Raw genomic sequence first — 27,101 nt, 5'->3', positions numbered from 1 at the left:
GATGGTAACTAGGGCCAGATCAAGTACATTTCATATAAAATGTTGCATTCAATTGCTGTCATCTATAGATTAGGCATGAAAGAAAATGCCTGAACGAAATCCTGAAGAGCTTTTGCCAAACTACGTTGAGTATACTTGTATAGCTGCACTTTTGCTGCCCCTGCCTGAGTTCAGCTGCATCATGATCCCTGGAGTAAAGCTTCTTCCAACCATCTCTCCTGCTGCTATTCTAACTGCTACAGACCTACAGTCTGAAAATGCCAACCAGTGCAGTCTTTGAGAAGAAGCTGTTTGGTTTCTATCCTTAGAGGTCTTCACTGAGTCTTCCAAGACAACAGTTTTTAAAGGGATAAAACAGTGATAGCATAGCTGTAACAGTATTAAAGAAAAGATGGCAGGGAAAGATTTTACAATTAGCCCTCGATTTACAAGCACAAACAGGACTGGAATTTCTGTCACTAAGCAATGCGATTGTTAACTGGGTGATTTTGCAATCTCTTTTGCTGCAATCACTAGGCAAATGTAACATTCCCCCTTTAACTTGGAAACCTTCAGGGAAAGTCACCAATAGCAATCATGTGACCCCAGGATGCTGCAACTGTCAGTTGCCAAGCGCCCAAATTTTGATCATGGGACATGGGGATGCTGCAGTCACAAATTCAAGGACCAGGTAAGGTAATTTTTGTAAGGTAATTTTTTCAGTGCCACTGTAACTTCCAACAGTCATTAAACAAATGACTGTAAGAGGGGACTGCCTGCAATTAACTTCCTTTTAATTATTTAAACCCAGATGTCAACACCCTCCTCCGGGTGCCATCGGCCAGACAGTGTCGGCTGGTGACCCCCAGGGGGAGAACCTTCTCTGTGGGAGAGCCTTCCCTCTGGAATGAGCTGCCCCCGGAGCTTCGCATAGATTTTTTAGATTGCTTTTAATTTTTGTTTTAGAAGGTTTTATATTGTTTTGTCCTTATGGGTTTCGATATTGTATTTTGTATGTGGTCTTAGCTGTGTCTTGTACACCGCCCCGAGTCCCTTCGGGGAGAGGGAGCGGTTTATAAATCTAATAAATAAATAAATAAATAAATAAATCCCTGACCTCCGGTTCTTCCAACGCGCCCTAAAAAGTTGCCTTTTCCAGCAAGCCGGCCTGGCCTGTTAATTTTATCTATTTTTTTTAATGTTATTGTCATATTAATTGTGTTTGTTTTTTGGGATATTTATTTAATTTCCTTTTAACTTTTGTGATATGTGTTTTTTAATGTTGTACACCGCCCTGAGTCCTTTGGGAGAAGGGTGGCATATAAATCTTAAAAAAAAAAAAACACCACAGCACCTGATCTGAACACTCAAGACTGCACACAGTCTTTTCAATGAATAAGACTCTTTGCCTCATTTCTAGATCCTCACCTTTATAGAACTGTTCATAGTTGAAGATTTCAGTTTCAACATTCCTTGGCAGTAATTTACGTGGAGGGTCCTGAGAAAGATCGTCCAGCTCCTTGGAGAATGCATGGAAGACATTACACGTTCCAAGTCGTTTGGCCCAGATCCTCCCGTTTTTCTGATATAATAATAAACTTGCAGCGTTTAAGGCCTGCAAGATATATTGAACTCGCTTCTGATCCGCCAGCATGTCTGGATTTGGAAACCGTATGACCTGTGTATTGTGTGGTTGGTGGCAGTTCTCCTGGTTGTAGGTGAGCATGCAGCTATTTACTTCTGCTTCGTCTTGTACTATCTTGTTGTGATAGTAGATAGAGACCTTTATGTTAAAGGCAGCAGTTTCTGCAAAACACAAGAGTACACAGTGTAGTGAAAGCAGACTCAGTATCCTTTTGTCTGCAAAGTCTTGCATAATGACTAAGCATTAGCAGAAAACAAAGAAGACAGAAAAAGGAGTCTGGGAAGGAACTACTCCCTACTTTCCAAATAAAAGGTATATTTTTTGGTACCTATTGCTGCTCAGATATTTTTATTCGTTGCCTACGTGAGCCCACAGAAAATTCTTTTACTGACCTAGAGCAGGAATCCCCAACCCCCAGTCCGTGGACCCATACCAGCCCGTGGCATGCCAAAAACCTGGCCTTGCAAACAAGCAAAGCCCCATCCACGGATGTAGGTAGCACACAAAACCACGCCCCCTCCAGTCTGTGTAAAAACCTCTCTCCATGGAACTGGTCCCTGGTGCCCAAAGGGTTGGGGGCCACTGACCTAGAGGGTCCTGAGAAGGAACATTATTGATGGTTGGTTCATCTGTTGGGAGAGTAGCTGAAGGTACAAATACACTCTGTTCCATCATAACTTCCTGGTTTGCTGTAAGTGGATAGTCATTCCTCATTTCATTATTCCTCATTCCATTATCCTGAGGCTCTTCATTCAGATAAATGTTATCAACGAAACAGCTAGTATTGCAGGCAGCTTCTTCTAAGACGGAGGAGAAAGAACAATTATTCTCAAATCAAAAGTCACAAGCATTATATTTTGGCCATTGAGTCACTTTTACGTGTGTCTACTTCTTGCTCAATGAACACAAAAACCTTTATTTTATTGGGGGAATACCAGGGAGGCATGTCACGATCAGAGAGAGTTTGGGGGAAAGGAAGCTAAACAACGGAGGCATTGGCTAGAAGTTAAAAGTCCTACAATGGCAACATGGGTTAGATACTTCTAGCAGCTGATGCATATGGACTGTGTACTGTTCATTTTTATCCAGTACAATGTTGGCTAATAAACCTAAGATGGATTCGCAAGTGACTCTATTTAGAATTTATGAACCATTGGGCAAGACTGGGAGAAGTATTTGAAGTACAACCGGTATAATGTAAACAGATCCACAGTGGTCAATAAGTAAGAAGAGGAGGGATTGGGGGAGGGCAGATACACACAATATGAACACATATATGTTAGGAATATATCATACTGTACACAGATTTGCTTACTCACAATGATTTTGGAAATAAATGCAAATGTTTGGTAGTTTTATCTTTGACCATATATCAAGCTATCAAGGTGGGGAAATGCCTGCTAAGAATTCGAAGAAGTTATGAAGCTGGGGATAAGTGAAACCACTTGTAAATCCTTAGAAGGCTTGGTTTAGCCAAACCACTTATTTCGGTCTTAATGAATAAAATAAGAGGAAAGTCAGGAAAATTGTGTGATATTGCCTTATCCCTATCACATTTTGAACACATTTCTCTGTGTCTCCAGTGACAACAGCCATTCTCTGCATTGCCTTATTGAACAACTCAATAACAATGTTCCTCTGCCCTCTTACTAGTTTCCTAAGAAGGATAGGTTTCCTCTTCTCAAGTATGAAGTGTTTAATTGGGAGTCAGGAGACAGCCAAGTAAGCTCTCACTTTCTGTTCAACAAGCAATTAGCCTGGATTTTTTCAGTCCTCTCCCACCTTTAATAAGTTTGCAAAGTCTGGGCAAATGGAACTAGGAAGAGAGGGGCTATCTTTTGATAGTGGCAATAGGAATTTAAGCCACTACAGTGATGCAATTTAAGGAAAGTTTTGGCCTCCATTTGGGCCGAATTCACCCAAGTATGCTGCAGAATACTTTACTCACCTAACTGATTAAATTGATTTGCACCAGGAAAGTTTTGTTGCGCATGCGATACTGGAAAAGCAATGTTTGACTGGGAAATCTCATTTGTTGGGTTTGCAGGTGGCCAGTGGGGTTCTTCTTGGTAACAGTTACTTGCCACAGGTTCAACTGCTACTCCATTCGCTATAGGCGAGCAGCCATTTTGGGTGACCTGAGGGGCTTCACGGGAACTTCTTTGCTCATACAGAATAGCATTTCCTGCTGTATTTAGAAAAATAAAACAAGGCAATTAGCAGAAAGAACCTACAGCCTTTATAAGATAGGAAAAAAGATGATAAAAAGAGCTTCGTAGGTAGCCCCTCTTAATATATATTCTCCAGCCACCGATCTTCTCCATAAGACTCCCTTTGTTTCTTTTGGCTACAAACCTGGCATAAAGGCATTACATGCCTAATTTAATGGAGTCAAAAAGACAGCCCAGAAATCAAGAGTTTAAATGATAGGCCCGAGAAACATTTCAGTGAGTGAGCAAACAGAAATGATTAAAGGACATGGGAGAGTTTACTATACAGGAGAAAATACTTGATATGATACAAGTCTTCGACATCTGAAGATTAACATCTGGAAGAGGCAGGACTTATTTTCTGTTATTCCAGATTACTAGGTTGACTAGAAGTCTTGACTAGAACTAACAGGTAAAATTAGAAGAAACATGGTTAAAGCTAGACATTAGGAGGAATTTCCTAATTGAACTATCAGCCACTAGAATAGGTTGTTACATGACTGGATGAGTTCATGATAGGTCTTCATCCAGGGGCTGGTGAGACACCTGTCAGAGACACTCTACTGCATCTGGTACTAAGAAGGGAGATGGACTAAATAAATTCCAAGATCCTTTCCACTTCCATAATTTTGTGATTCATTGTTTAAAGTCCATGTTTAGACTTACCTATAAGATTACTGGAATCTGTAATTACTGTTGGGGCCCATGTGACATGTTGCATTTCAGTCAGATTTAGTTGGGACTGCTGAATAATCCACTGGAGTGTGTCGTCATTGGTCTGGTAAACATTGCCTGCTGCATTCTCATTTGGCACTGCAGAACCTACACACACATTAATATCCATCATTTCGAAGATTTTTGCAATGGCATGTATGGGATAAACTCACTTGATCAACATTAAATGTAAAACTCAGCATCAATTATGCACAAATACTTGGGGAATCTCTGCAATCTACACCATTGGATTGCAATGGTTGTTGTTTTTTTCCAATCAAATTTTTATTTTTTATATTCTTTATACATATCAATGCGTGAATGGTGTGGTAGGGTAACATACATTTCAGTACACATAGTCTTATTATTCCTAAATATTACATTTCATTTCCATTGTTTCATATTATTTATACATCTCTTTTATGATCATCCTTCCTGTCTGAACCATCTTTCTGTCCTTTTGTATCTTTTAACATATTAATATATAATTATTATTCCCTCCCCACTATTTTCTATCCCTATTTTAACTTTCCCCCCCTTTCATATCGCTATAATATTCAAAGACCTATTTCCACCTATTTTGTTGTTCATATTTCCATTATTCAATTCTACGTTCCATCCTTCATTCTTCCATTTTTCAATATCTCCTTATACAGTTTTAGTATCAATCATAATCATTTTTACATTTAGGATATTTATATTTATGTTCTTTCCAGTTCTTCAATCCATATAATTCTATTATTAATGCACATTTAGATTTTATATATATGCTGGTTTTGTTGTATTTGGGTCTTTTCCCGTGTAAGGTTGAGATTGCACGGGAAAAGACCCGAATACAACAAAACCAGCATACCTACACCCGTGAAAATCTACGAAAACATATATATATATATATATATATATATATATATATATATATGTGTGTGTGTGTGTGTGTGTGTGTGTGTGTGTGTGTGTGTGTGTTGTATTTGTACTGATAAATAAATAAAGGGAGACTAGTATAGATCTATTTCGAGCTAATTAGCTCTCATCAGCTAGCCATACCCTTACTGTCTGCAAATGAGCATTAACAAAGGGAAATCCAATGGCAAATATGCATGCTCAATTATGCATTTGGGTAGGGACAATTGGGTAGGACAGTGGTGGGCAACCTTTTTTTTCAACTGAGCCAAATCTCGCCAAAACCACGATTGAAATTTATTTTGAGAGCCACATTTTTAAAACCGAAAATACATAGGATGGTACACTGTTTTTAGTTTCAATAAGTTTTTATTGAGAATATTCTGCATGCAAGTATCCACATAGGTCGGGAGGATACAAATAACACAACTAATAAAACAAAAACTTTAGAACGATATTATTTATCGATAACGTTAAATTCCGTAAAATTTGCCTTACAATGTAGAGAAAATTACATCCTGACAATGACTGACAAAGTCACAACCACTAATGTGAACATTGGCCTTGCATTTCCTTGGATAGTTTGAGTAAGTCAGGTTTGTATGTTGTTGTTTTTAATTTCATCTCTCTCTCCCACTTTCTTTCTTTTTTTCTTTTTCTTTCTTTTTTTTTTAATTTAAATTTATTAGCCGCTCCCTCTCCAAGGACTCGGGGCGGCGTACAATAAAACATATAAAACATAAAACATGTGCAAACACATAGACATCCAAATACACACATATACAAAGACATACATGCACGGAGGAGGTAACAAATTACATCACATTTAGACAATTAAAAGTCACCATTAAAATACCCCATTAGTAATACCACAATTTAAAATTTAAAAGGACTGTCAGGAGGAATAAGAAAAAATTTACGGTTGAGCCAGGCCAGATAATTGAAAGAGGTGGGTCTTCAGCTGTACACGGAAGGAGCGGAGATCGGAAGTAATCCTGATGTCACGGGGGAGGTCATTCCACAGGGCTGGGCCCATCACAGAGAAGGCTCTGCTCCTGGGTGTCGCCCCCCGACACTGTTTAGCGGACGGCACCCGAAGAAGTCCCTCTCTGTGTGAGCGGATTGGTCGTAGGGATGTATGGGGCAGGATGCGATCCTGCATGTAACTAGGTCCTGTGCCATGAAGCGCTTTAAAGATCATAATCAAAACCTTGAAACGCACTCGGTAGACTACAGGAAGCCAGTGCAGCTCGCGCAGGAGAGGTGTTACGGGGGAGTATCTAGTCCTCCCCATAATCACCTGCGCGGCCGCGTTCTGGACCAACTGCAGTCTCCGAGTGCATCTCAAGGGAAGCCCCATGTAGAGAGCATTGCAGTAGTCCAGGCGAGACGTCACCAGCGCATGGGTGACTATGCGTAGGGCATCCCGGTCCAATAAGGGGCGCAATTGGCGCATCAAGCTAACCTGATGGAACGCCCCCCTTGCCACGGCTGTTACATGGTCATCCATGGACAGCCGGGCATCCAGGAGGACGCCCAAATTGCGCACCCGTTCCATGGGGGCCAGTTGCTCGCCCCCAATGGCCAGAGATGGAAGCAACTGGTTGAACCGGGAGGCCGGAAGCCACAGCCACTCCGTCTTGGAAGGGTTGAGTTTTAGTCGGTTGCCATCCATCCAGACCCGTACGGCCTCCAAACACCGGGACATCATTTCAACGGCCTCGTTGGGGTGGTTCGGGGTGGAAATGTATAGCTGAGTATCATCAGCATACAGATGATATCCCACCCCGAAACCACGGATGATCTCGCCCAGCGGTTTCATGTATGTGTTGAACAGGAGAGGCGAGAGCACCGACCCCTGTGGCACCCCACATGTGAGGGGGCTCCGGGTCGATCTCTGCTCCCCTGCCAACACACGTTGCGTCCGGCCAGAGAGGTAGGAGCCAAACCACCGTAAAACGGTGCCCCTGACTCCCAGCCCCTCTAGCCGGTGCAACAGGATACCATGGTCGATGGTATCGAACGCCGCCGAGAGATCTAATAGGACCAGGATAGAGGAACAACCCCTATCTCTGGCCCTCCAGAGATCATCAACCAACGCGACCAAGGCCGTCTCCGTGCTGTGCCCGGGTCGGAAGCCGGACTGGCGCGGGTCTAGATAATCATTCTCCTCCAGGTGACGTGGAAACTGTTGTGCCACCACACTCTCTACAACCTTCGCTAAAAAGGGAAGGTTGGAGACTGGACGATAATTGACTAGATCCGTTGGGTCCAGGGAAGGCTTCTTGAGCAGGGGCCTCACAACCGCCTCTTTCAAGGCTCTCTCTCTCTGGCTCTTTGTCTCTCTCTCCCTCCCTCCCTCTCTGTCTCCCTCTGTCATTTTCTCTGGGTGTCTATCTGTCTCTCTCTCTCTCTCTGTATCTCTGTCTCTCTCTCCTCCTTCCCCCATCTCTGTCACTCTGTGTGTGTGTGTGTGTCTGTCTGTCTCTCACTCACTCTGTGTGTGTGTGTGTGTCTGTCTCTGTCTCTCCCTCTGTCCTATGACTGCAGAATGCTGCAAAATACCATAAATGCAGGCCAGTTGTTGAGTGTTTCAAATGTGATTGGAACACTCAACAAGGTGACCACAGTGTGTGTGTGTGTGTGTGTGAGTGAGACAGACAGACAGACAGACAGAGAGAGGAACAGAGAGAGGGAGTGAGAGAGGGAATCAGAGAGAGACTGACAGAGTCTGACAGAATCAGAGAGGTACTTTTAACTACCTGGCAGCGGCGTTTTGCCTTGGGGGGCTCCTCAGAACATCCCAAGACTTCGGAGGGAAGCTTACAGCCCGGAGCAGGAGCAAAGCCCCTTTCCCAACTGGCCCTTCCTCCCTCGGAACGCTTCGGAGGGAAGCTTCTGCAAAAGCCCGGGCGAGTGACAACAAGTTCCCGCCGTTACGAAGTCTCCGATGCTGTAATTTTCTGAGCTGTGCGCGTGCGCCTGTTTTCCACGGCGTAGAGCAGCGGCGAGATTCTGCAAAGCGAGCGATGATTCCGGGGGCCATCCGGGAAGATGAGGAACGCGAGGGGGGACCCTGCCCCCCCACTGATGGCCTCCGGAATCATCGCTCGCCGCTGCTCCACGCCGTGGAAAACAGGTGCGCGCGCACAGCTCAGAAAATTACAGCCTCGGACACTTCGTAACGGCGGAAACTTGTCACTCGCCTGGGCTTTTGCAGAAGCTTCCCTCCAAAGCGTTCCGAGGGAGGAAGGGCCAGTTGGGAAAGGGGCTTTGCTCCTGCTCCGGGCTGTAATTGCGCCTATGTTTTCCACGGCGTGGAGCAGCGGCGCAATTACAGAGGCTAGCTGCAGAGTCCTGACTTTTGGGGCGGCCGCCCGAGAGGAGGGAGGGGAGCGGGCGCCCGGCACACAGAAGAGCCGCATTAAAGTGTGTAAAGAGCCGCATGTGGCTCGCGAGCCGCGGCTTGCCGACCACTGGGGTAGGAGATCTACTGTATCTCCTGTCTGGCCCTGGGTGGAGATACATAACTGGATATCATCAGCATAATATTTGCTTACTCCAAATAGAAGGACCTCAGCCAGGTGTTTCATGTAGATATTATATATATATATATATATATAGATGATGAATGAGACTTCATCGAAACGTCGTGAAGATACTTCCAATTCTACGCGGGAGAAAACCCGAACAACCAAAGACATACATACAAACACCCGCGAAAACCTCAGAAAACAAATATCGTACCTCTACGGGGAGGAAATCCACCATCTGACCAGGACCTACGAAAAACTCGAAGTCCAAAGAGCTTCCATTTTATGTGACCTCACATTCCTACGCAACTGCCGAGATCAAAATTTAACCCCCACATGCTTCCAATTAAAATTCCACTCCAACTCTGCAGCCACCAAACGCATCCTGAAAAGAACAGAAATGGCCCTAATCAGAAATGAACTTCACACAAAAAGATTCCACCTAGACCGAATCAACAAAAATCTCCTTACACTTCACCTCAAACTCAGCAACAAGATCCACCCCACACTTTGGGACAAATCCAAACAACTTGCCACCTGGAGAGCCGAAACACAGACCACCCTCAAGACAGACACACATACTAATAAACTCCGAAGACTAAAGGAACGCCAGAAACAAACCCCTCCTCCCTCACATCCACACATGAAACAAACAGTGCATAACATCTCAGATAAGATCCTCACCAAAGCTGAAACCAATGTCCTTGCCAGAGGATTCAACTTTGCAGTCGCTCCCAAACACATCCCCACTGAAACCATTATATGCGGAGTCGAAACCAGCCTGACCAAAATCAACCCCGATGACGCTAACAGAATCAGACTCGAAATCACCAACATCCTCTGCACCAGCAAGCCCCCCAAAAGCAACTTACCCAAAGAGGAACAGACAGCACTACTTAACCTAAAAGAAGACACTAGCATAATAATCCTTCCAGCAGACAAGGGGAACGCCACGGTGGTCATGAACACATCTGACTACCAAACCAAATTAACCAACCTACTCCAAGACTCCACTTACAAACCCCTAAGCACGGATCCCACCACCTACTTAGAAAAAACCACCAGATCCAAAATAAAAGCCTCCCCCATCAGCGAAGAGATCCAGCAAAGAATCATTCCCAGAGAAAAATCATCCAGATGCCCTAAGCTCTATGGTCTCCCCAAGATCCACAAAGAAGGAACCCCACTCAGACCCATAGTCAGCTCCATAGGCTCACCTCTACAAAACCTAGCCAAATTTCTCGCCAAACAACTACAGCCCTATGCAGAATCCATCACCTCACACGTAAAAAACTCATTCCAGTTCATAGAGATCATAAAGAAACAAAACTTACAGCCCAGCGACCTACTCGTGAGCTTCGATGTTGTATCACTCTTCACCCAAGTTCCAATCAAAGAAGCCTTGACAGCTATCCAAAACAAATACAACCCCCCAAACATATCCTAGATCTGACCAACCACTGCCTGTCCAACACATACTTCATCTATAATGGACAAAAATACAAACAAATAGAAGGAGCACCCATGGGATCACCCCTCTCACCTGTCATTGCTAACCTCTACACGGAACACTTTGAAACCCAAGCTCTAGAAAAATCCGATCACAAACCCAAACTCTGGCTCAGATACGTAGACGACACCTTCATAATCTGGCCACACGGGAAAGATAAACTGGACAACTTCCTCACACACCTCAACAGCCTACACCCCAAAATACAGTTCACCATGGAAACAGAAGCCAATAACCAACTCCCCTTCCTGGATGTCTTAGTCTATAAGAAATCCGATGGATCCCTAGGACACACCATCTACCAGAAGAAAACACACACAAACCGCTATTTGCACGCACTCTCACACCACCACCCAGCACAGATCAACTCTGTAGCCAAGACACTCATCTCCAGAACAAAACGCTTAGCTGACGAACAACACCTCAAAACCGAACTACACACTCTCACCAACGTACTAACATCCAACGGATTCCAAAGAAACAATATCACTAACCTAATCCAAAAAGAAAACCCCACTAAAATCCAAGACAGTGAACAAGAAAACGGCAAAGCCCCCCTCCCATACATAAAAGGCACCACAGACAGAATCAGCAAGATCCTCCACAAACACAACATCAAGACAGCATTCTACACAAACCGAAAAATATCCACCATCTTGAGAAACCCCAAAGACAAAATAGAGTTAGAAAATCAAGGAGTATATGAAATCCCATGCACCACCTGCCCCACCACATACATCGGACAAACCAACAGAAGAATAAAGGCACGCATTGAAGAACACAAAAACTCAGTCAGAAAGGAGGAACCAACTTCTTCCCTGGTCCAACACCTCAAAGCCACAGGACATGATATAGACTTTAAAAAGACCAGAACTATTGCCAAAATTGAACACTTTAACAACAGAATAATCAGAGAAGCTATTGAGATAGAAAAACGACCACACAGCATGAATAAACGAGATGATACCTCCCGCCTACCAGCCATTTGGAAACCCGCCCTCACTGACAAACGAGTCCCTAACACTAAGAATGATACCAGACCCACACTCACGAAAACCACACAGGATGTCACTATCACACATCCACGCAAAAAGCAAGCCCAAACCCACACCGATAATGACCACAAACCAGAAGCCCGACCACAAACCAGAAGCCAGACCACAGCTGCATTATTAGCCACTTTAAACCCCTCCAATCCATACATGAAGCAAACTGATGCCCACCACGGAGATGTGGCACGACCACAAACGCGAAGCCAAACTAACAGCAACGCAGCTCACCAGCTCAAATCCCTCTGCAACTCAGACTAACACAAGCACAACCAGGCCCCCACCCAAACAGAACACGCCCCCATCCAATCAGAGCACAGCCAAACTCCCATCCAATCAGAGCACAGCCAAGCCCCCTACCAATCAGAATACACCTCCACCCAATCAGAATGCAGCCAAGCTCCCACCCAATCAGCACAAACCCCCACTGGCAGTTAAAAAGAGGAACCGGCTGAGATCTCACATTGCTCCTGGAAGCACCAAGCCGGAAGCAGCAGCCTGAAGATGATGAATGAGACTTCATCGAAACGTCGTGAAGATACTTCCAATTCTACGCGGGAGAAAACCCGAACAACCAAAGACATACATACAAACACCCGTGAAAACCTCAGAAAACATATAGAGATATTATATATATATAGGCGATACATGAACCCTATGGTACCTCAGGAACAAGCATCTAGGAACTCAATGCCTTACAGCTGACTAAACCTGAAACTGGATAGGAAGTAACAAGGGTGCAGAATAATGCCTTCAATTCCCACACATTGCAGGGGCCCCAAAAAGAACAAACACCATAATTCATGGTAATGAGTGCTTCTAAGAAAATAAATAGGACTCGGAGGGATTCATTCAGGCCATCCAGGTCCAAATGAAAATCATCCACCAGTGTGATCAGGGCAGTTTCAGTCCGACAACCCCAAATCTGAACTCTGACCGAAAAGGGCATTTTATCTAAATTTGCTCGTCCAAGATTACTTTGCAGCTGCATCTAAACCCTTTCTCAAAAACATTTGCTTACAAGGGATCCAACGGAGCTGGACCGATATAGCCTCTTCAGGCATTATCAATAAAGTACATTGATCAGGTTCTCATCTTGGCCAAACAGTGCTCATCAGTAGGACAGTGGATTAAACCTAAGAAGTATACTACAAATTATAAAGTTCCCCACTCCCTTTCATTTACACACCAATAACTCAGTCCTGCAGCAATAGGCATTACGAGACATAACTGGCAGCCCAAATTCCTAATTTTAAAAACCCGTCTAAGTTTCAATAATTAAAAAACAGAATATGGTTTTACCATTTCATAGGCATAAAGTTGCCTGCACCTGTGGTTCCAGTTGAAACATAGTAGTGAAAATGGGCAAATTTATACTTGTCATTATGAAGCATGTTTCATCCCGGCCTAGTAAGACAACTGAAGCCTCTATCCCAGCCAACTCTTAGAGCAATAAATGCACACTCACAACTTTACCTGCCATTCCATTTTCCAGTGTCGAAGTTTGAAAAGCAGCATCAATTTCCAGCTGTGAACCAGATGAATCGCTTTGTTGCAAATACTGAGAAATACAATGTGAAAATGTTCCTTATATGCTGATCAACCTTTCTTGATAGTACATTTAAAGCTTACCTCATGACCCTGCCACATTTTTCAGTAATCCATTCACGCTCAACTTAAAGTAGCACAAAAGCTACCTCAGGCCTTCCAAATTGAGTTACATGCATATTATGCAAGAGTTATTGCTGTCAAAGCCACAGACTTGAAAGTTTGTAGTTCATGTCTCCCATTTAAATCTATATGAATCAGATTGTTCATTTCTACTAGGCAGTAAACAGCTACTGTATTTTTCAGACTATAAAATGCACATGAGTATAAGACGCACCATGATTTTGAAGAGGTAAATTTTTTAAAAAAGTTTTTGCACTCTGCAGGCCTCCTAAACCCTCTGTGCGCCTTGTTTTTTGCGAAAAGAAAAGGGCATTCAGAGTTTTGGGAGGCTTGTAGATTGTTCCTGGGGGCTGGGGGGCAAAAACAGGCAAAAAGCGGCCAGTTTTTTGCAAAAACGGCCCTTTCTTTGCAAAAAAAAAAAAAAAAAGACATGCAGAGGGTTTGGGAGGCTTGTAGAGTACTCCTAGGGGCTGGGGGGGGGGCAGAAACAAGCAAAAATGGACCGGTTTTTGCTCATTTTTGCCCCGCCCCCAGGAGCACTTTGCAGAGCCTCCCAAACCCTCTGCATGTCCATTTTTGCAAAGGCGGCGGGGTTTCGGTAGGCCAAAAATGCTGTGTTCAGTGTACAAGACACACCCAGATTTTCACCCTCGTTTTTGAGGGAAAAATGTCCGTCTTATACTCCAAAAAATACAGTATGTATTTTTCCCCCCATGAACAAGTAAAAGCCACAGCAAAAGCAGTATAGGTCCTCCTTTAAAATGTTTAGTCAGTTGGGGATTTAAGATGACAGATCCTGATATGACAACTCAATAGTAAATGTACACTTGGCAAGTAGAGAGTCTCAAATTTTACCCTTACAATGTCCAGGAAGGGTGAGCAAGGATTCCAGTCTAAATTACTACATAGATGGTGACAATCCATGTCAATACTTGATCCAAAGGATTATTGGCTTAGCATAAGGCAACTTCAGGGGTTTCTAGAAATTCTTTCTACCTAGGCATTGAACATCTCTAGATTAATTAGTTAATTAAAATGGATTGGCAGCTATTCTAGCAGACTTTCAGCACATTAAAACAGCTAATCCAAATCAACAAAATGGTTGTGTCTTCAGTAGCATATTCTAGTACCAAAATATAGTATATCTTCCATAGAAAAAAATGCTGGGCAACATAGGTTCTATATTCTTAGTACAAACTTGATCAAAACAAGAACTTTTGGTCTCACATCTGAAAATTATCATAGTCTAAGCACCAGTAGATGGGAGTCAAATGGAAAATTCTTGGATAAAAGTTTCCTAAACACCATAGAATGAAGGATGCTCCCAACCGATATGCCTAAAAAGGTACTTAGATGTTCACATTTAGCGAGTTACGCAAAGCCTTCCAATAACAAGATACTAATCTAACTTGCTAGTGTTTTACAATGAAGAAAAAAATCTTCAGACATTCACATTTTAACCTATCAAACAATGGCAGCAAGAGAAGGCAAAGGAAGAGCACTTCACAAGGCCTTGAATGGTTCTGGGAGAAGTTGCACATGCTTTATTTCCCTTGAAATAGGCCTCACGTATAAGATAAAACAGACAAAGAGAAGCATCTCTCTAACTTTGAATGTTCTTTAAAAGCTAGGCACGATTGGCCCTGCTAAAACTTTAGATAGTGGATTTCTGAAAAATACTAGATCCATAGGTTAAACAGAAAGATAAATCAGGAACTGGTATGACTTCAAGATTTCACCTGTTTCCTGTACTCTTTTGTTGCATTCCATTTTAAATACGTTTTACAAAATAACCTCTGAATCAGAAGTAGATTTGCAGCTAATGCAAAATACTTTATTTATAAATAAGCTGATTGTCTAGATCAGGGCCCTCCAACCTTTTGGGCACTAGGGACCAGTTCCATGGACAGAGGCTTTTCTGCGAATTGGCATGCACATGCATCCGGTGGATGGGGCTTTGTTTGTTTGCATGGCCCGGTTTCTGGCACCCCGCAGCCCAATGCAGGTCTATGGACCGGGGTGGGGGTGGGTGGGAACCCCTGGTCTACATGCTGTTTCTCTAGAGAGAGGGTTTTTTGCAGTCCTGTAAAGATTCCCATAATCTCTGTAGCCATATGCCTTTCAATTTTGTCAGCTGAGATTATTTGTTATGAATTCCTTCAGTGATTTTTCCATACAATTTACTATCAGTGTTGACTAATTCCAAAACTTCATGTTTTCAGCGACTCCTCTGCCTTTTCAAATCTAGTTATTGCAGCAAGTGCTACAGATTTGTACCTGGTATAGCTGAGTAGATTGGTGCAGAGCCGGACATTCTTCACTGTATGGATTGAAATGCAATGCTTCAGCTTCATTGTCACTCCCATTACCTTAAAAGGGGCATTAACAGCAAAAATACTGTTATTGCGATATTTAGAATTTTATGTTTTACTTGTTAAGAATTAAATTCAAATACTTGCTTGTCCAGCATAAGCTACATATACTGAGTCACAAGTAATTCCTCCTAGTAGTCTATGTACAACTTTTATTCAGCTTGGGTAATTTGTTACTGTTTTTTGAGTCAAGAAAGCATGTTGTACAATTCTAATTTCTCTCTTGCAGTTGGATTCACATCAGCAGAACTATTTTCCCAATATGTTGATTGTTAGCCTCACTCTGTAGTGTTTAAGCTGTTTTTAAAAGCGGATACCCAAATTGCACATTACTATGTGCATTTGAAAATACCATACTCCCCCTCAGGAGGATCACCTCCAAGCTCATTTATTTGGGTTCCACAATCTTGACACATCACAGCCCCCATCTCATCAAGAGGAATCTTTGCGCGACAAAGACAAGCAAGCTATGAAGTTGGTTCACTCTCTTGGTTCATTCCAGTCCCAAACATACTATCTTAATTAACACTAAACTGAAATGTACTTATTGCACATTGCCTAATAATTGGTAATCCTTGTTCAAAAATCCAATGCTGTACCACTGCAAATTTTCATATATGAAATGATTCTAGAAACCTGAAGTACTTTAAGATGCAGTTGCTAGTCTATGATGTACGCAGATGTTGCTATTGCAACTAAATTCCCTAAGATAAGGCTTGGCAAAGTTAGCTTGGAATAATACAGGTAATCATCAAGATATGACAGATCATTTAGTGCCTGCTCAAAGTTAAAACAGACTTCCCAAAAGCCACGTACGGCCATGATTTGAAGATAAGAATTTTACAAAAGTTATCTCATCTTTAGCACTTATGAATGACTGGGTGGCTTCTAATTTCGTAGAGATGCGGCAGCATGCACACCTATCTCCCCCACCCATCCTTGCCCTGCCAGGTCCTTAAAGGCACTTGGCCTGCTTTTTCCCCATTAAAGCCCTAACAATGCCTCACCTTCTGGAGATCTGCAGAATTCAGTGTTATGGGCCATTCTTACTGGGCCCATAGAGCAGCCGTTTGCAAATTAACCTCAGCAAAGCAGCATTTCCCCTGCCTTTTGCCTTTCTGCATGGCCTCTTTGATTCAAAACAGGATTATGAGCTACAGTTTGTGCTTTGCAGTTTGTATATTTCCTGGTAAAAAAAGTTTTAAAAGGAAGGGGGGAGGAACAGGAGCATGGTGCAGTGAGACAGAGGTAGACAGTGAAGAGTTAAGTATTAAAAGGGCAATACAGAGGGAGCTGCTTGGCCTTCTTTGCAACCTGACCTTGAAGGCAAAGCTGCTCTCTTCCCCCTCCCTTTGCATTGCCCTTCTAACACTTAACCCTTCATTGTTTAGACGTCTCACTGCACCACGCTCCTGTTTCTCCCCCTTCCTTGTAAAACTTTTTTTCACCAGGAAATACAGAAACTGGGAAGCACAAACTTTAGCTAGTAATCCTGTTTTGAGTTAAAGAGGCCATGCAGAAAGGCAGAAAAAATGCTGCTTTGCTGAGGTCAGTTTGCAAATGTCTGGCCCATAATACTGAGTTCTCCAGATCTCTGAAAGGTAAGCAAGGGATTGTGAGGGATGGAGATGGCTGTGGGAACCCCAAGGAAAGGAAGCAGAGCATGGGGGTATCTCAGGGGGTGGGGGAAGCCCTGGAAGGCCCAAGGCAAGCATCCCTGAGGCACCCCATGCACATTTAACCACCCCTGCATTCACCCCTACATTGTTTAATGTATACATTGGGCTGATCCAGGATGAGGACTCATTCACTTAAGAGTTTCAATTAACTTCCTCTCACTTTACAATTCAAATGGGTAGGCTCAATTACTGTCGTAAGTTTAAGGATTACCTGTATGGATATCCACCATTTATGTTTAAATGATATCCTTTCAAAACTTCAGACTTTTAACTTTTCTCATCATTTCCTATACACAGGAAGTGCATCCCTCTCTATTTCTACGGTAAAAATATAACACAAGAACTCTCACTTGTACCAGAAGAGGTATTAGCTGTTGAATCAGTTTTTGGTTTCAGGGGGATGATTCTGTATTCGTGAAAGTCAGGTTCCTTTGACATCAGTACTTCAAATCTCTTTGTACTGTTCAGGGCACAGCGGAAGTTGATTTTCCATTTACTAGGAGTTGGTATACCTTCAATATATTTGTTGCTATACATAGCCCATGCCTTTTATATGAAAATACAAAAAAGAAAGAGATTAAAATGTAAACACAAAAGATAGCTCTCCATTCAATAGAAAGTCAGGTCCCACCTTGTCTAATTCCTGATTCAACTAATCAGGAATAGGGTAATCAGAATCTAACAAAAAAGCAAATAGTCCAAAACTTGATGAAAGGTAAAGATGTAACTAGAGATATTATTTCATTGTGTAGTTTTTCATGTATAGCCTCTTCCAATTTTGTGCCCTTTCTAATGTGTGTTAGAGATGCAAGTTTTCAAAAATGCAAGTATCCAGCATCTGGAGAATGCCACGTTGGGAAAGACTACTCTTATTACCTTTGCTGAGCTAAAAGAGGTTCTTTTCAGTCATAACCTGTTTCTCTTAATAAAAGGTTTTTATTTTGTCATTTACATGAATTTGCGACCTTTATTTAACATTGGGAGTTATAATTTACAATTTTGGATAGCTTGTTGTGGGAGGCTGAAATCTTCCAACTTAATGGATTCTGATTGGTCAGGAGATACTGATTACAAAAAGCTTTTTGTTTTAAAAAAGTTATTCTTTGCAACAAGAGGCAGTTAAAGAACAGAAGCTGATGCAACATCGAAGCCACTTAAGAAGTTGCAAAAAGTATTTTGGAGGATTATTTAAACAAAATAATTCACTTTATAGAACCATATTCAAATGATGTCACAAATGAGAAGCAAGATACGCAAATTACTCAAAGAAGAAAGAGGAGTAATCCAGCGATGCAACCAAGAGCAGAAAGTTATCAAACTACTGAGGCTACTGCACAAGTGTTTGACAATACAAAGGACAACAATAATTTTGTAACATAAATCTGACATCAACAGTTCCCACAAAATGATGGCTTTAATTACAAGCCTCCCAGTGTGGTTGAAAGAACTGCAAGTAAATCTACAATCCACAAGGGTACAAGTTTGAGATCTCCACTTCAAAATTGAATTGGAAATTGAAAACATTAACGTATTTGTTTTAAAAATCATATTGGAAACTCTTTTGAGAAAAAGGGAAGTTTCTATTTATTTGACATATATTCCAAAGAAGCAAAATATTTTATTTTATGTAGACAAGTTGGAGGGAATGACTTAAATTTAGTTAAGCTTATTAGTCAAGATGGATTTTCTATTGGTTTGATATATATAATAAAAAGAAAATTCCAATGCACTGCTTTGTGCTTATAAAGTGGACTTGAAAATGGGATGAATGGGTTACTGTTAAGTTTGTACAATCTTATTGAAATTAAACTTGGAAGAGGAAGAGGGATAGAAAAGGAAGTTTTTAATCTGTCATTTTTCTTCTACATAATGCTTGAATAATTCCTAAGTTTACAAAATATGATTGAACATATGTATCTTAAAAGAAAGTTTAAAAAGATGCATTAGAATTGTTTTAGTTATAAAGATAAACTTTCTTAAGAAACATTTAGTTTTAAAATAAATATAAGTTTTCCCTCTAAGTTTAAAGAATTTGAAAGAATATGATGATTTTTGTTAATACTGATGATCATAGTTTAGAAAGATTAGTAAGTGTAAACAGATATATATATATATATATATATATATATATATATATATATATATATATATATATATATATATATATATATATATATATATATATATATACATACACACACACACATATATACACACATATACATACACACACACACATATATATATTTCTTACAATAGGGGGAAAATGGATTTGGTTAGATGGTGATGTAAACTGTTTTAAACAAGGAGATTTGGTTTGTTTTTATTGGATTACTACTTCTGTTTTTTTTTTTTTTTTTGAAACAGAAAAGCCTGAAATCTAGGATTTGGTTTGAACATTTAATAATTATAGTTATGGAACTGGCTTATAATAATTATAGGTAATGTAAAAAGTTGAGGTCATAAATGTACTAATATTTTACTGTGTTGAAAAGAAATGGAAATCAGAATCTTTTTTTCTCTCCTTTTTTATCCCGCGCTCTCTAGTTTTTAATCTTGATTTGCATTGTATTTTATCTTATAATAAACCTTAATAAAACTTTATTTAAATAAAAGTAATCACATATACTGAGAGAGGCATCTGCTACTCAAAATGGGAGAACTGATGCCAATCTCCACCCATTATAAATAACAGGTGTGCTTACGGGCAGTTTCTGAATGCAACTACAATGAGAACAAAGATTAAAATACCTTTTTATTCAGAGATGGTTTTCATTAAACTATCAGATATTATTACTACCACTTTCTCCTTTATCAAAAATAAAAAGGAAGATATATGCAGCAACAATCAAAAGTCTGGAAGACCAACCTACAATGGAAGTGTCACTTTAGGATCCCTTATGAATTCTTCAAGCTTTCAGAAAAATTGCTATGTTAGTTTCTTTCAGCATCAATGAGTAGACCTGTGAAAGCTTACATCATGATCTATTTAAAATATTAGAAGCTTGCAATGGTTACAGAAGATAGTACTCCATTTGGCAGGGCAAACACATATATATATAATCATTTTGAGGAGATGATATTCATACCCTGAAAATCTCATAATCATCTGCCACAAGAGACTTCTTTGAAATATGCTTCCAACGGATACGAAAGGTTGTATGGTTCTCGTCTGTCCAGTCCAAAAAACCCTTGTATCTTCCACTGTTGATCTGTTCAATCAACCAGTCAAAAAACCCAACTTTTTTAGGATCCCTGAGTGAACAAAGAGAAGAACGTTACTCCTAGAAAATTATAGCCCAGATTCCCCACATGTAAAGTCCACATGCAGGATGATCTCCAAAATCTGATTGCAGACCTTAGACAAAACAATAAAACCTCTAATTAAGAAAAAGAAGTGCAGTTTTCATAATAGAGTTTTCAAATAAAGAAGCCAGAATCAAATCCTTTCCCCCTGAACTTTACAAAAATGCCTTTTTTTCATGGTATAGGTTGATTGGATCATTCCTTTCCATTTTAGGTGAATCTGAGAATCACAATATACAGTATAGCAACCTTGTGTAACTTAAGTACTTTTTCTCCCTCAAACCAAGCTTAACACGTGATGATGCACAGACAACATCCATTCTTCTCTTGGTAACAATACAAATATGGTTTGTCACTACTCTGGAATGTTTTTCAGCTTTCTTATCTAGTCTGGACTTTCCTGGTTTTCTCACTTGATCTTTATTCCAAAGTTGAAAAATGTCAAAAGACAAACATGGCAGGCAATAGCTGTTAGATGTGCTTATTTTGAACTTGTACTTGAACTTGTTTAGCTTGTGGATGTTAATTTGCCTGTTCTGGAACACTTAATTATTTCTTGACAACAGTAAGAGAGTGAATTTGCAGACAAAAGAAGAACAAATCATTAATTTGACACAATAGAGTTGTGCAATTGTGAGAGGGATGTTCGCTGGGCAACTGCCAACAATTAGGAAGAACTGCGCTTTTTCCTGACCTAGTCTGGCTGATACTCTACTATCCTAAGGAGAGAGTATATTTGATTTAAGGGAGTGTTGACGGTATTGTACCTGTTGTGTACAATCACTTTCTCCCCTTCAAAGCAAAATAGCTATAGAGCTATAGTACATGCCCAGCAATGAAATCAGATTTAGATAAGATAGGAAATGTTTTTATATGAGTAACTCCTCCAGAAATAACACAGGCAGTAACTCAAGAGTCTTCCTAATTATTAATAAGTAACTTATACTACACTATTACGTCAGTGCAGAATTATGGCTGTTGTAAATCCCCCACCCTTTACAGTGTAATGCTCATTGTTTAGTCCTCTTTTTGTTCTGAAACCGAACATTTCCAGCTCCTACATAGAAGCACAAGGTGCTATATGGAGGTTGTAGGGCCACAAGCTACTTGTGATTATACATTCTTCCCAAATCTAGTGTCATTACTAGTTTACAACACCCACTAACTACCTGACAGGAAAGTAATACCATTGTGGGAGCTCTAGTCCAAGATACATGGAAAGTACTGGGTTAGCCAAGGTTGTAATAATGTGTATAACTCTCTGATTCATCTAAAATAGAACAGACACTATCAACTGTATCTGTAGAGGGAGGGCAAAATATTAAAATTACATCCCAGCACAAGTGATGTAACTTGCAACCAACCCAGGAGTGTAAATGCAAAATGTCAGAATGTATTAGATGCTATGCTGAAATATTAAGGTGGCTCACAAGTTTGTGATATATTGTGTTCACTTTCTGCCAGCATCTTAAGGTCAGCATGGAATTGTAAAAAGTATTATTTTGGTTTTTGTTATTTTATTTATAGGATCTGATGTGCAAAGTTGAAATTCTAAGCAGATATACAGGGAAGAAAATGCTATTGAATTTACTTCCAAATGCTTGAATAAAGAAGTCCCAATTTCTTCTTGCTTTGCTGCTTTTTTCCATCCCTCTCCATGTAATTTAGGTCAAAAGCTCTTATTTGCAGAAAAGAAAAGTGCTTGGCTTCATTGACAGATTTATCATACTATTCACTAACTGAAAAGCACAGTGTATGAATAAAAGTAAGGATACCCAAACCTACTTTTCCTCTGCACAAACATACATTTTTATTATTGTTGTTTTACAATTCTACCTCAGGAGCACTCACCCCTTATTTGCTGTTGCCATTGTGTAGCTGCCAGGTGAAATATGAAAGAATTTTCTATTTCATATACTGAGTAACTTATGGATTAATGGAAGAACCCTCCAAGGAGAACCTGTTCCAAAACAACAATCAGATGATGTAACCCATGTTAATTACAGGTTTATGAACTTTTATTACATGATAGTATTACTTCATAGTCAAGTAGGCTTCAAATTCAGCTCACATATCACGTTCTCAACTTTTATAGTACCCTAGGCAGTTTTAGAAATAGAGAAGTCAATCATTTCAGACCAGAATTCAGCAATAAATGTTTGTCACACTATCATGGTAGTCCATTCAAAATAAGCCCACAAAACGTGCAATATCAATTGATTAATTAGCAATAATGATGAATTAATAACTAAGCAATATGAAATACCAAGAAGAGATTGCAATGTTTACCTGTAAACGCAGGATGCTACAAAACTTGGGCTTTCCCCAGAGAAATATTGTCTGTGAGTTTACATACCTCTAATCTCATTTAGGTAGAGCGCTCTTAAGCATTCTCCCCATTGGTGCACATGTATGTGAAATAAAAGGGGACGCAGTGGCTCAGTGGCTAAGACGCTGAGCTTGTCGATCAGAAAGGTCAGCAGTTCAGCGATTTGAATCCCTAGCATCGCGTAACGGAGTGAGCTCCCATTACTTGTCCCAGCTTCTGCCAACCTAGCAGTTCGAAAGCATGTAAAAATGCAAGAAGAAAAAATAGGAACCACCTTTGGTGGGAAGGTAACAACGTTCCGTGCACCATCTTCAGCATTTAGTCATGCCAGCCACATGACCACAGAGACGTCTGGGCAGCGCTGGCTCTTCGGCTTTGGAACGTAGATGAGTACCGCCCCCTAGAGTCGGGAACGACTAGCACATATGTGCGAGGGGAACCTTTACCTTTACCTACATGAAATAAATTGTCATGAAATAGCTCCTGATACTACTGTATAATAATCTTCCTGTGGTGGTTTTGTGTTTTTATTGAGCTTTGATGCAGGCCTTTAATTGGGTTTTGGCTTTTAATGAATTTCTGTTTTCATTCTGTTTACTGCCCATAGTGCCCACAATAGAGATATGGCAGCCATATTCATTGGACAGATAAATAAAACCTGGCATACATCATACTGTAATAGTTAGCTCAGTGAAGTAATCACTATGGCAGATTGAACTCATTCAGTTATCACATTCCTCCCAGAAAGTGCTCTATCACAATTTCAAGAAGCACACCATAGCTTGGCCACACTCCCTGAAGAAAAGCAACTATGCACCGCCTCCAGATGGAGTAGGGAAATTAAGCTTGTTGTCCTTGCAAGTAGTGATGACAATTCCTACCTTCTCCAACCATTCACCCATTTGAGTCCCCAATTCCCAGATTTCTAATCCAGCCTATATCATGAAACATAGTTTTCAAATGATAGGTACTAAATTGGGGAGTTTCAAAGAGGGACCAAAAGCCAAATTAGGGAGTCTCCAAATTACATTGAGGTAATTGGACTTGGCATCAGATAAGGGTCCAACACTATTGATCAGAGCTATGCAGTCTTCATCTAACATGTGATTAGCCCTGAGCCCAAATATTCCCACCCCACACAATGTACATGAATACATGCTTCAAGTGCTTTGCAAAAACTGAGATATTTTGCTGTACTTAAGGGCGCATCAGTCAAAACATGTGTCCCTTTAGCTAAATAGATCTGCCTGACCACCAAAATAATCATTGCTGTGTGTTCTCTTTCAGATTTTCAGGGATGGGGATAGCAGGTGATAAGGATTCAAACATCTCATTTTGTGCAGTAGACTTGCTTTAAATTTACTTTAATGACATAGTAATATGTTGTAAAGATTGTTTGTTTAAAAAATCCCTGCTTTTTAAAGGGTGAAATGTTAATTAGGACAATTTCACACTATTTTTAGATTTTGACTGTTCTGACTATATTGCAAGCTTGATTTTCTCAAACTGAAAGTTTATCTCAAGGAACTACAGGAGGAAAGAATATAAATATTTAAAGCAATGAATGAACAAAACTTGCCTTAAATAGGTGAAAATTCCTGTTTGATATGATAGAAGCCCATAATGAAAATATGTTTTTAGTCTCTATGTAACAGACCCACAAGAGCTTTTAAAAGATTTTGCAACTCCTTACAACATTTCTAAATCATTACCCACACGTACTTTATCATTTTACTGTATTCCACAACAAATTTGTGCACCAATGTTCAGCTGATTATATTGTGCACTTGAAGATGACAAGAGGTCTTTTGCCCTAAAACAACTGTGTGGCACTTAAGAGTAATCACAGTCAGTTAAGAAAACTTCACCATCACAAGGTGTGATATGCAAGGGATACATTTTGAAAAAAAACTGTGTTACAGAAATCCCCAAAGTCTTTTGAAGAACAAACAATTCTACTTCACCTGCCACCCCTTCTGGTCCAGATCAGAGTTGTTGTTAGTATCAATCACCTGTGACTTGGTGGGGATCAAAAAGCTAAGATGACCAGGAGGTAGGCCGAGGTTTTCACTGTGTACCCTAAACAAGTGGTCAGCAGCTAGTTGAGCTCCTTTGAACTTAGCCATACAAAATACTTCATGAACAGGTTTTGCAGCTACAGGTCTACCCATTTGTCACAATCTGTATATTGTTCTCTCCCTTCCTATGCTATTATCTGCTAAGGAGATTAATCACCTCCAACTGCTAATGTTTAGGGGAAAGGGAGAAAAATAAAATTAGAAATCCAGCAAAAAAAAAATTGTCAACCCGTGCTACACTTGTTCAAACTGTGAATGCAGACATCATCTCCAGCATATTATAATAATGCCAAAACACATTACAGTGCTTGAAACCAGGAGATTGTGAGTCCTAGTTCAGCCCTGGATATGTACAAAACTGGTTGGGTGACTTTGGGCCAGTCACATTCTCCCTCAGCCCAACCCACCATACAGAGTCATTGTTTCAGGGAAAACAGCTATAAAACATAACCTCATTTGCATGATGTCATCATATTTCATCATCTCCCTCCCTCAACATCAGAAACTACAGAAAGAAAACAAAGGTTGACAATGAAAGCAGGAAATTTTACTTTGTGTTTTAAAGGTATTTCCTTACTTAGAGAAACAGAATGATTACTGCTGGGATGTCAAACTTGTGTCATCATGTGACATATGGGGACATTTCCCCCCTTCATTAAATCCGGCGGGGCAGCATGTGAGGCAGGTCCCTGGATTACTGGCAGGCAAAAGAGCAGTGAGAGCAGGAGTAACTTACTCACTGATTTTCCTTGTAAGAAGCTGACAGAGTATTGGAAATAACGATCATATGATGACAGCTGGCTGCAACAGCAATGAAGTCGCCACAACTGCCAAATTTTAACCCAATAGTCATAGGTCCTGGATTTTGGATGCATTCTGTAAGTTAGTCCCTCTCTAGTTAGCCCATCTGAAGTATGTCAATTCAAAAACTGTTGCATCATTTCAGTGCATCATATGGCAACAATTGAAACAACCAATTGAAGGCTACAAAACAGACTCAAGTGTTTTAGTAGCACAGAGATAGCTTTCCATCAGCTCAAATGCTGGTGAAAATAAACTTAGCAGCAAGCAAAGGCTTCAACATTCTGTGTCCCCTCCTATATTGGTTGCCAACTTGCTTAATACCCCATCCATAGGCACATTACCAGAGAACACATTAAGAGATAACATTAAGTAGGTCTCCTACCAGCAAGCAAGAATTTTTGTTGCATGCAATCTGCAGAACTATATAAAGCGATATACTGCAGGATTCTCTCTGCACCATGTAGTCGTTTGCTATCACCACTTGCATCTAAATTCTTCTCAGGGACTGAGGGAACTGCAACAGGGGAAAATCCTGTATAAATCTACTGAGTAACTATTGCCGGGAGCCACCGACGAGCAAATCGCACCCAGTATTTCCTGATCGCAGACAGGTCAAATCTCTACACCTGCGATCTGGGATGGGGGGGGAGGGGGCGTGGTGGGTCAGCTCAGGTGCATAAAGATGCCGCTTCGGTGTTGCACTCTTTTCGGCTCATATTTGCAAATGGATTTTCAAGAAACTTCTAAAAAAATAATTTAATTTGGTAGTTTGAATTTAGTTGAATAAAAAAATGGTCACACTTGGACGCTGTATCAGAAAAGCATCCGCAAAAATCTCTTGTTCCAGCAAGATACAGAAAAGGGGAAAATACCCACTTAGAAGAAGAAAGTGGTTTTTTTCCCCTTCTTCTTCTTCAACTACGGCTCAGCTAACCCCTTCTGCCAGATAAAGCCACTGCATGAAAAGGACAAATCCTTACCTTTTTTTCACTAGCGGAGATCTCCTAGGACGCAACAAGAGGAGAACGCAGAAACCACAAACTTCGGCCAGCTGCATGATGTTTATATTACGAATCGGAAGGCAAGCTCATTGGCCAATGACAGCCAATCAGAGAGAAACACCTTTCGCATTGGCACTTTCCGGGGGGGGGAGGCATGTTCCCCCTCCCCCAGAGCATGCCTCTCGCTCGCCTCCTTCGGTGCCAAGAGGGACTGCACAGTCGGGAGGAGGAACTCGGGCTTCCTTTGGCTCTGGTCTGCGCTCTTCCTGTAAACCGCGTGACCCTCGTGAAAGTTTAAGTTTCCTTTTCCATCTGAGCGGT

General features: G+C 40.8%; 1 protein-coding gene across 3 annotated transcripts in view; it reads right to left on the bottom strand.

Moving 5' to 3' along the window:
* IRF7 (interferon regulatory factor 7) overlaps positions 1-22,533 on the bottom strand; it is a 30,881-nt gene extending 8,348 nt beyond the window's left edge. For 2 of the 3 annotated variants that reach the window (XR_014175162.1, XM_081950226.1), the window contains exons 1-9: positions 22,420-22,533; positions 20,352-20,517; positions 17,613-17,808; positions 15,489-15,580; positions 13,017-13,101; positions 4,501-4,656; positions 3,573-3,812; positions 2,212-2,424; positions 1,408-1,785 (exon numbers count right to left, since the gene is read on the bottom strand). Coding sequence is in view for 2 of the 3 variants with exons in the window: in XM_081950226.1 (XP_081806352.1) it covers positions 1,408-1,785; positions 2,212-2,424; positions 3,573-3,812; positions 4,501-4,656; positions 13,017-13,101; positions 15,489-15,580; positions 17,613-17,808; positions 20,352-20,517; positions 22,420-22,439 (1,546 nt within the window). In the remaining variant the exon portion in view is untranslated. The remainder of the gene's footprint in view (positions 1-1,407; positions 1,786-2,211; positions 2,425-3,572; positions 3,813-4,500; positions 4,657-13,016; positions 13,102-15,488; positions 15,581-17,612; positions 17,809-20,351; positions 20,518-22,419) is intronic. The other variant, XM_081950227.1, reaches the window with a different exon arrangement.
* Between the last annotated feature and the right edge of the window lie 4,568 nt (positions 22,534-27,101).

This window comes from Natrix helvetica (assembly GCF_964273705.1).
Source record: "Natrix helvetica genome assembly, chromosome: 1".
NCBI classification, from domain to species: Eukaryota; Metazoa; Chordata; class Lepidosauria; order Squamata; family Natricidae; genus Natrix; species Natrix helvetica.
This window is presented reverse-complemented; position numbering and strand designations above follow the sequence as displayed.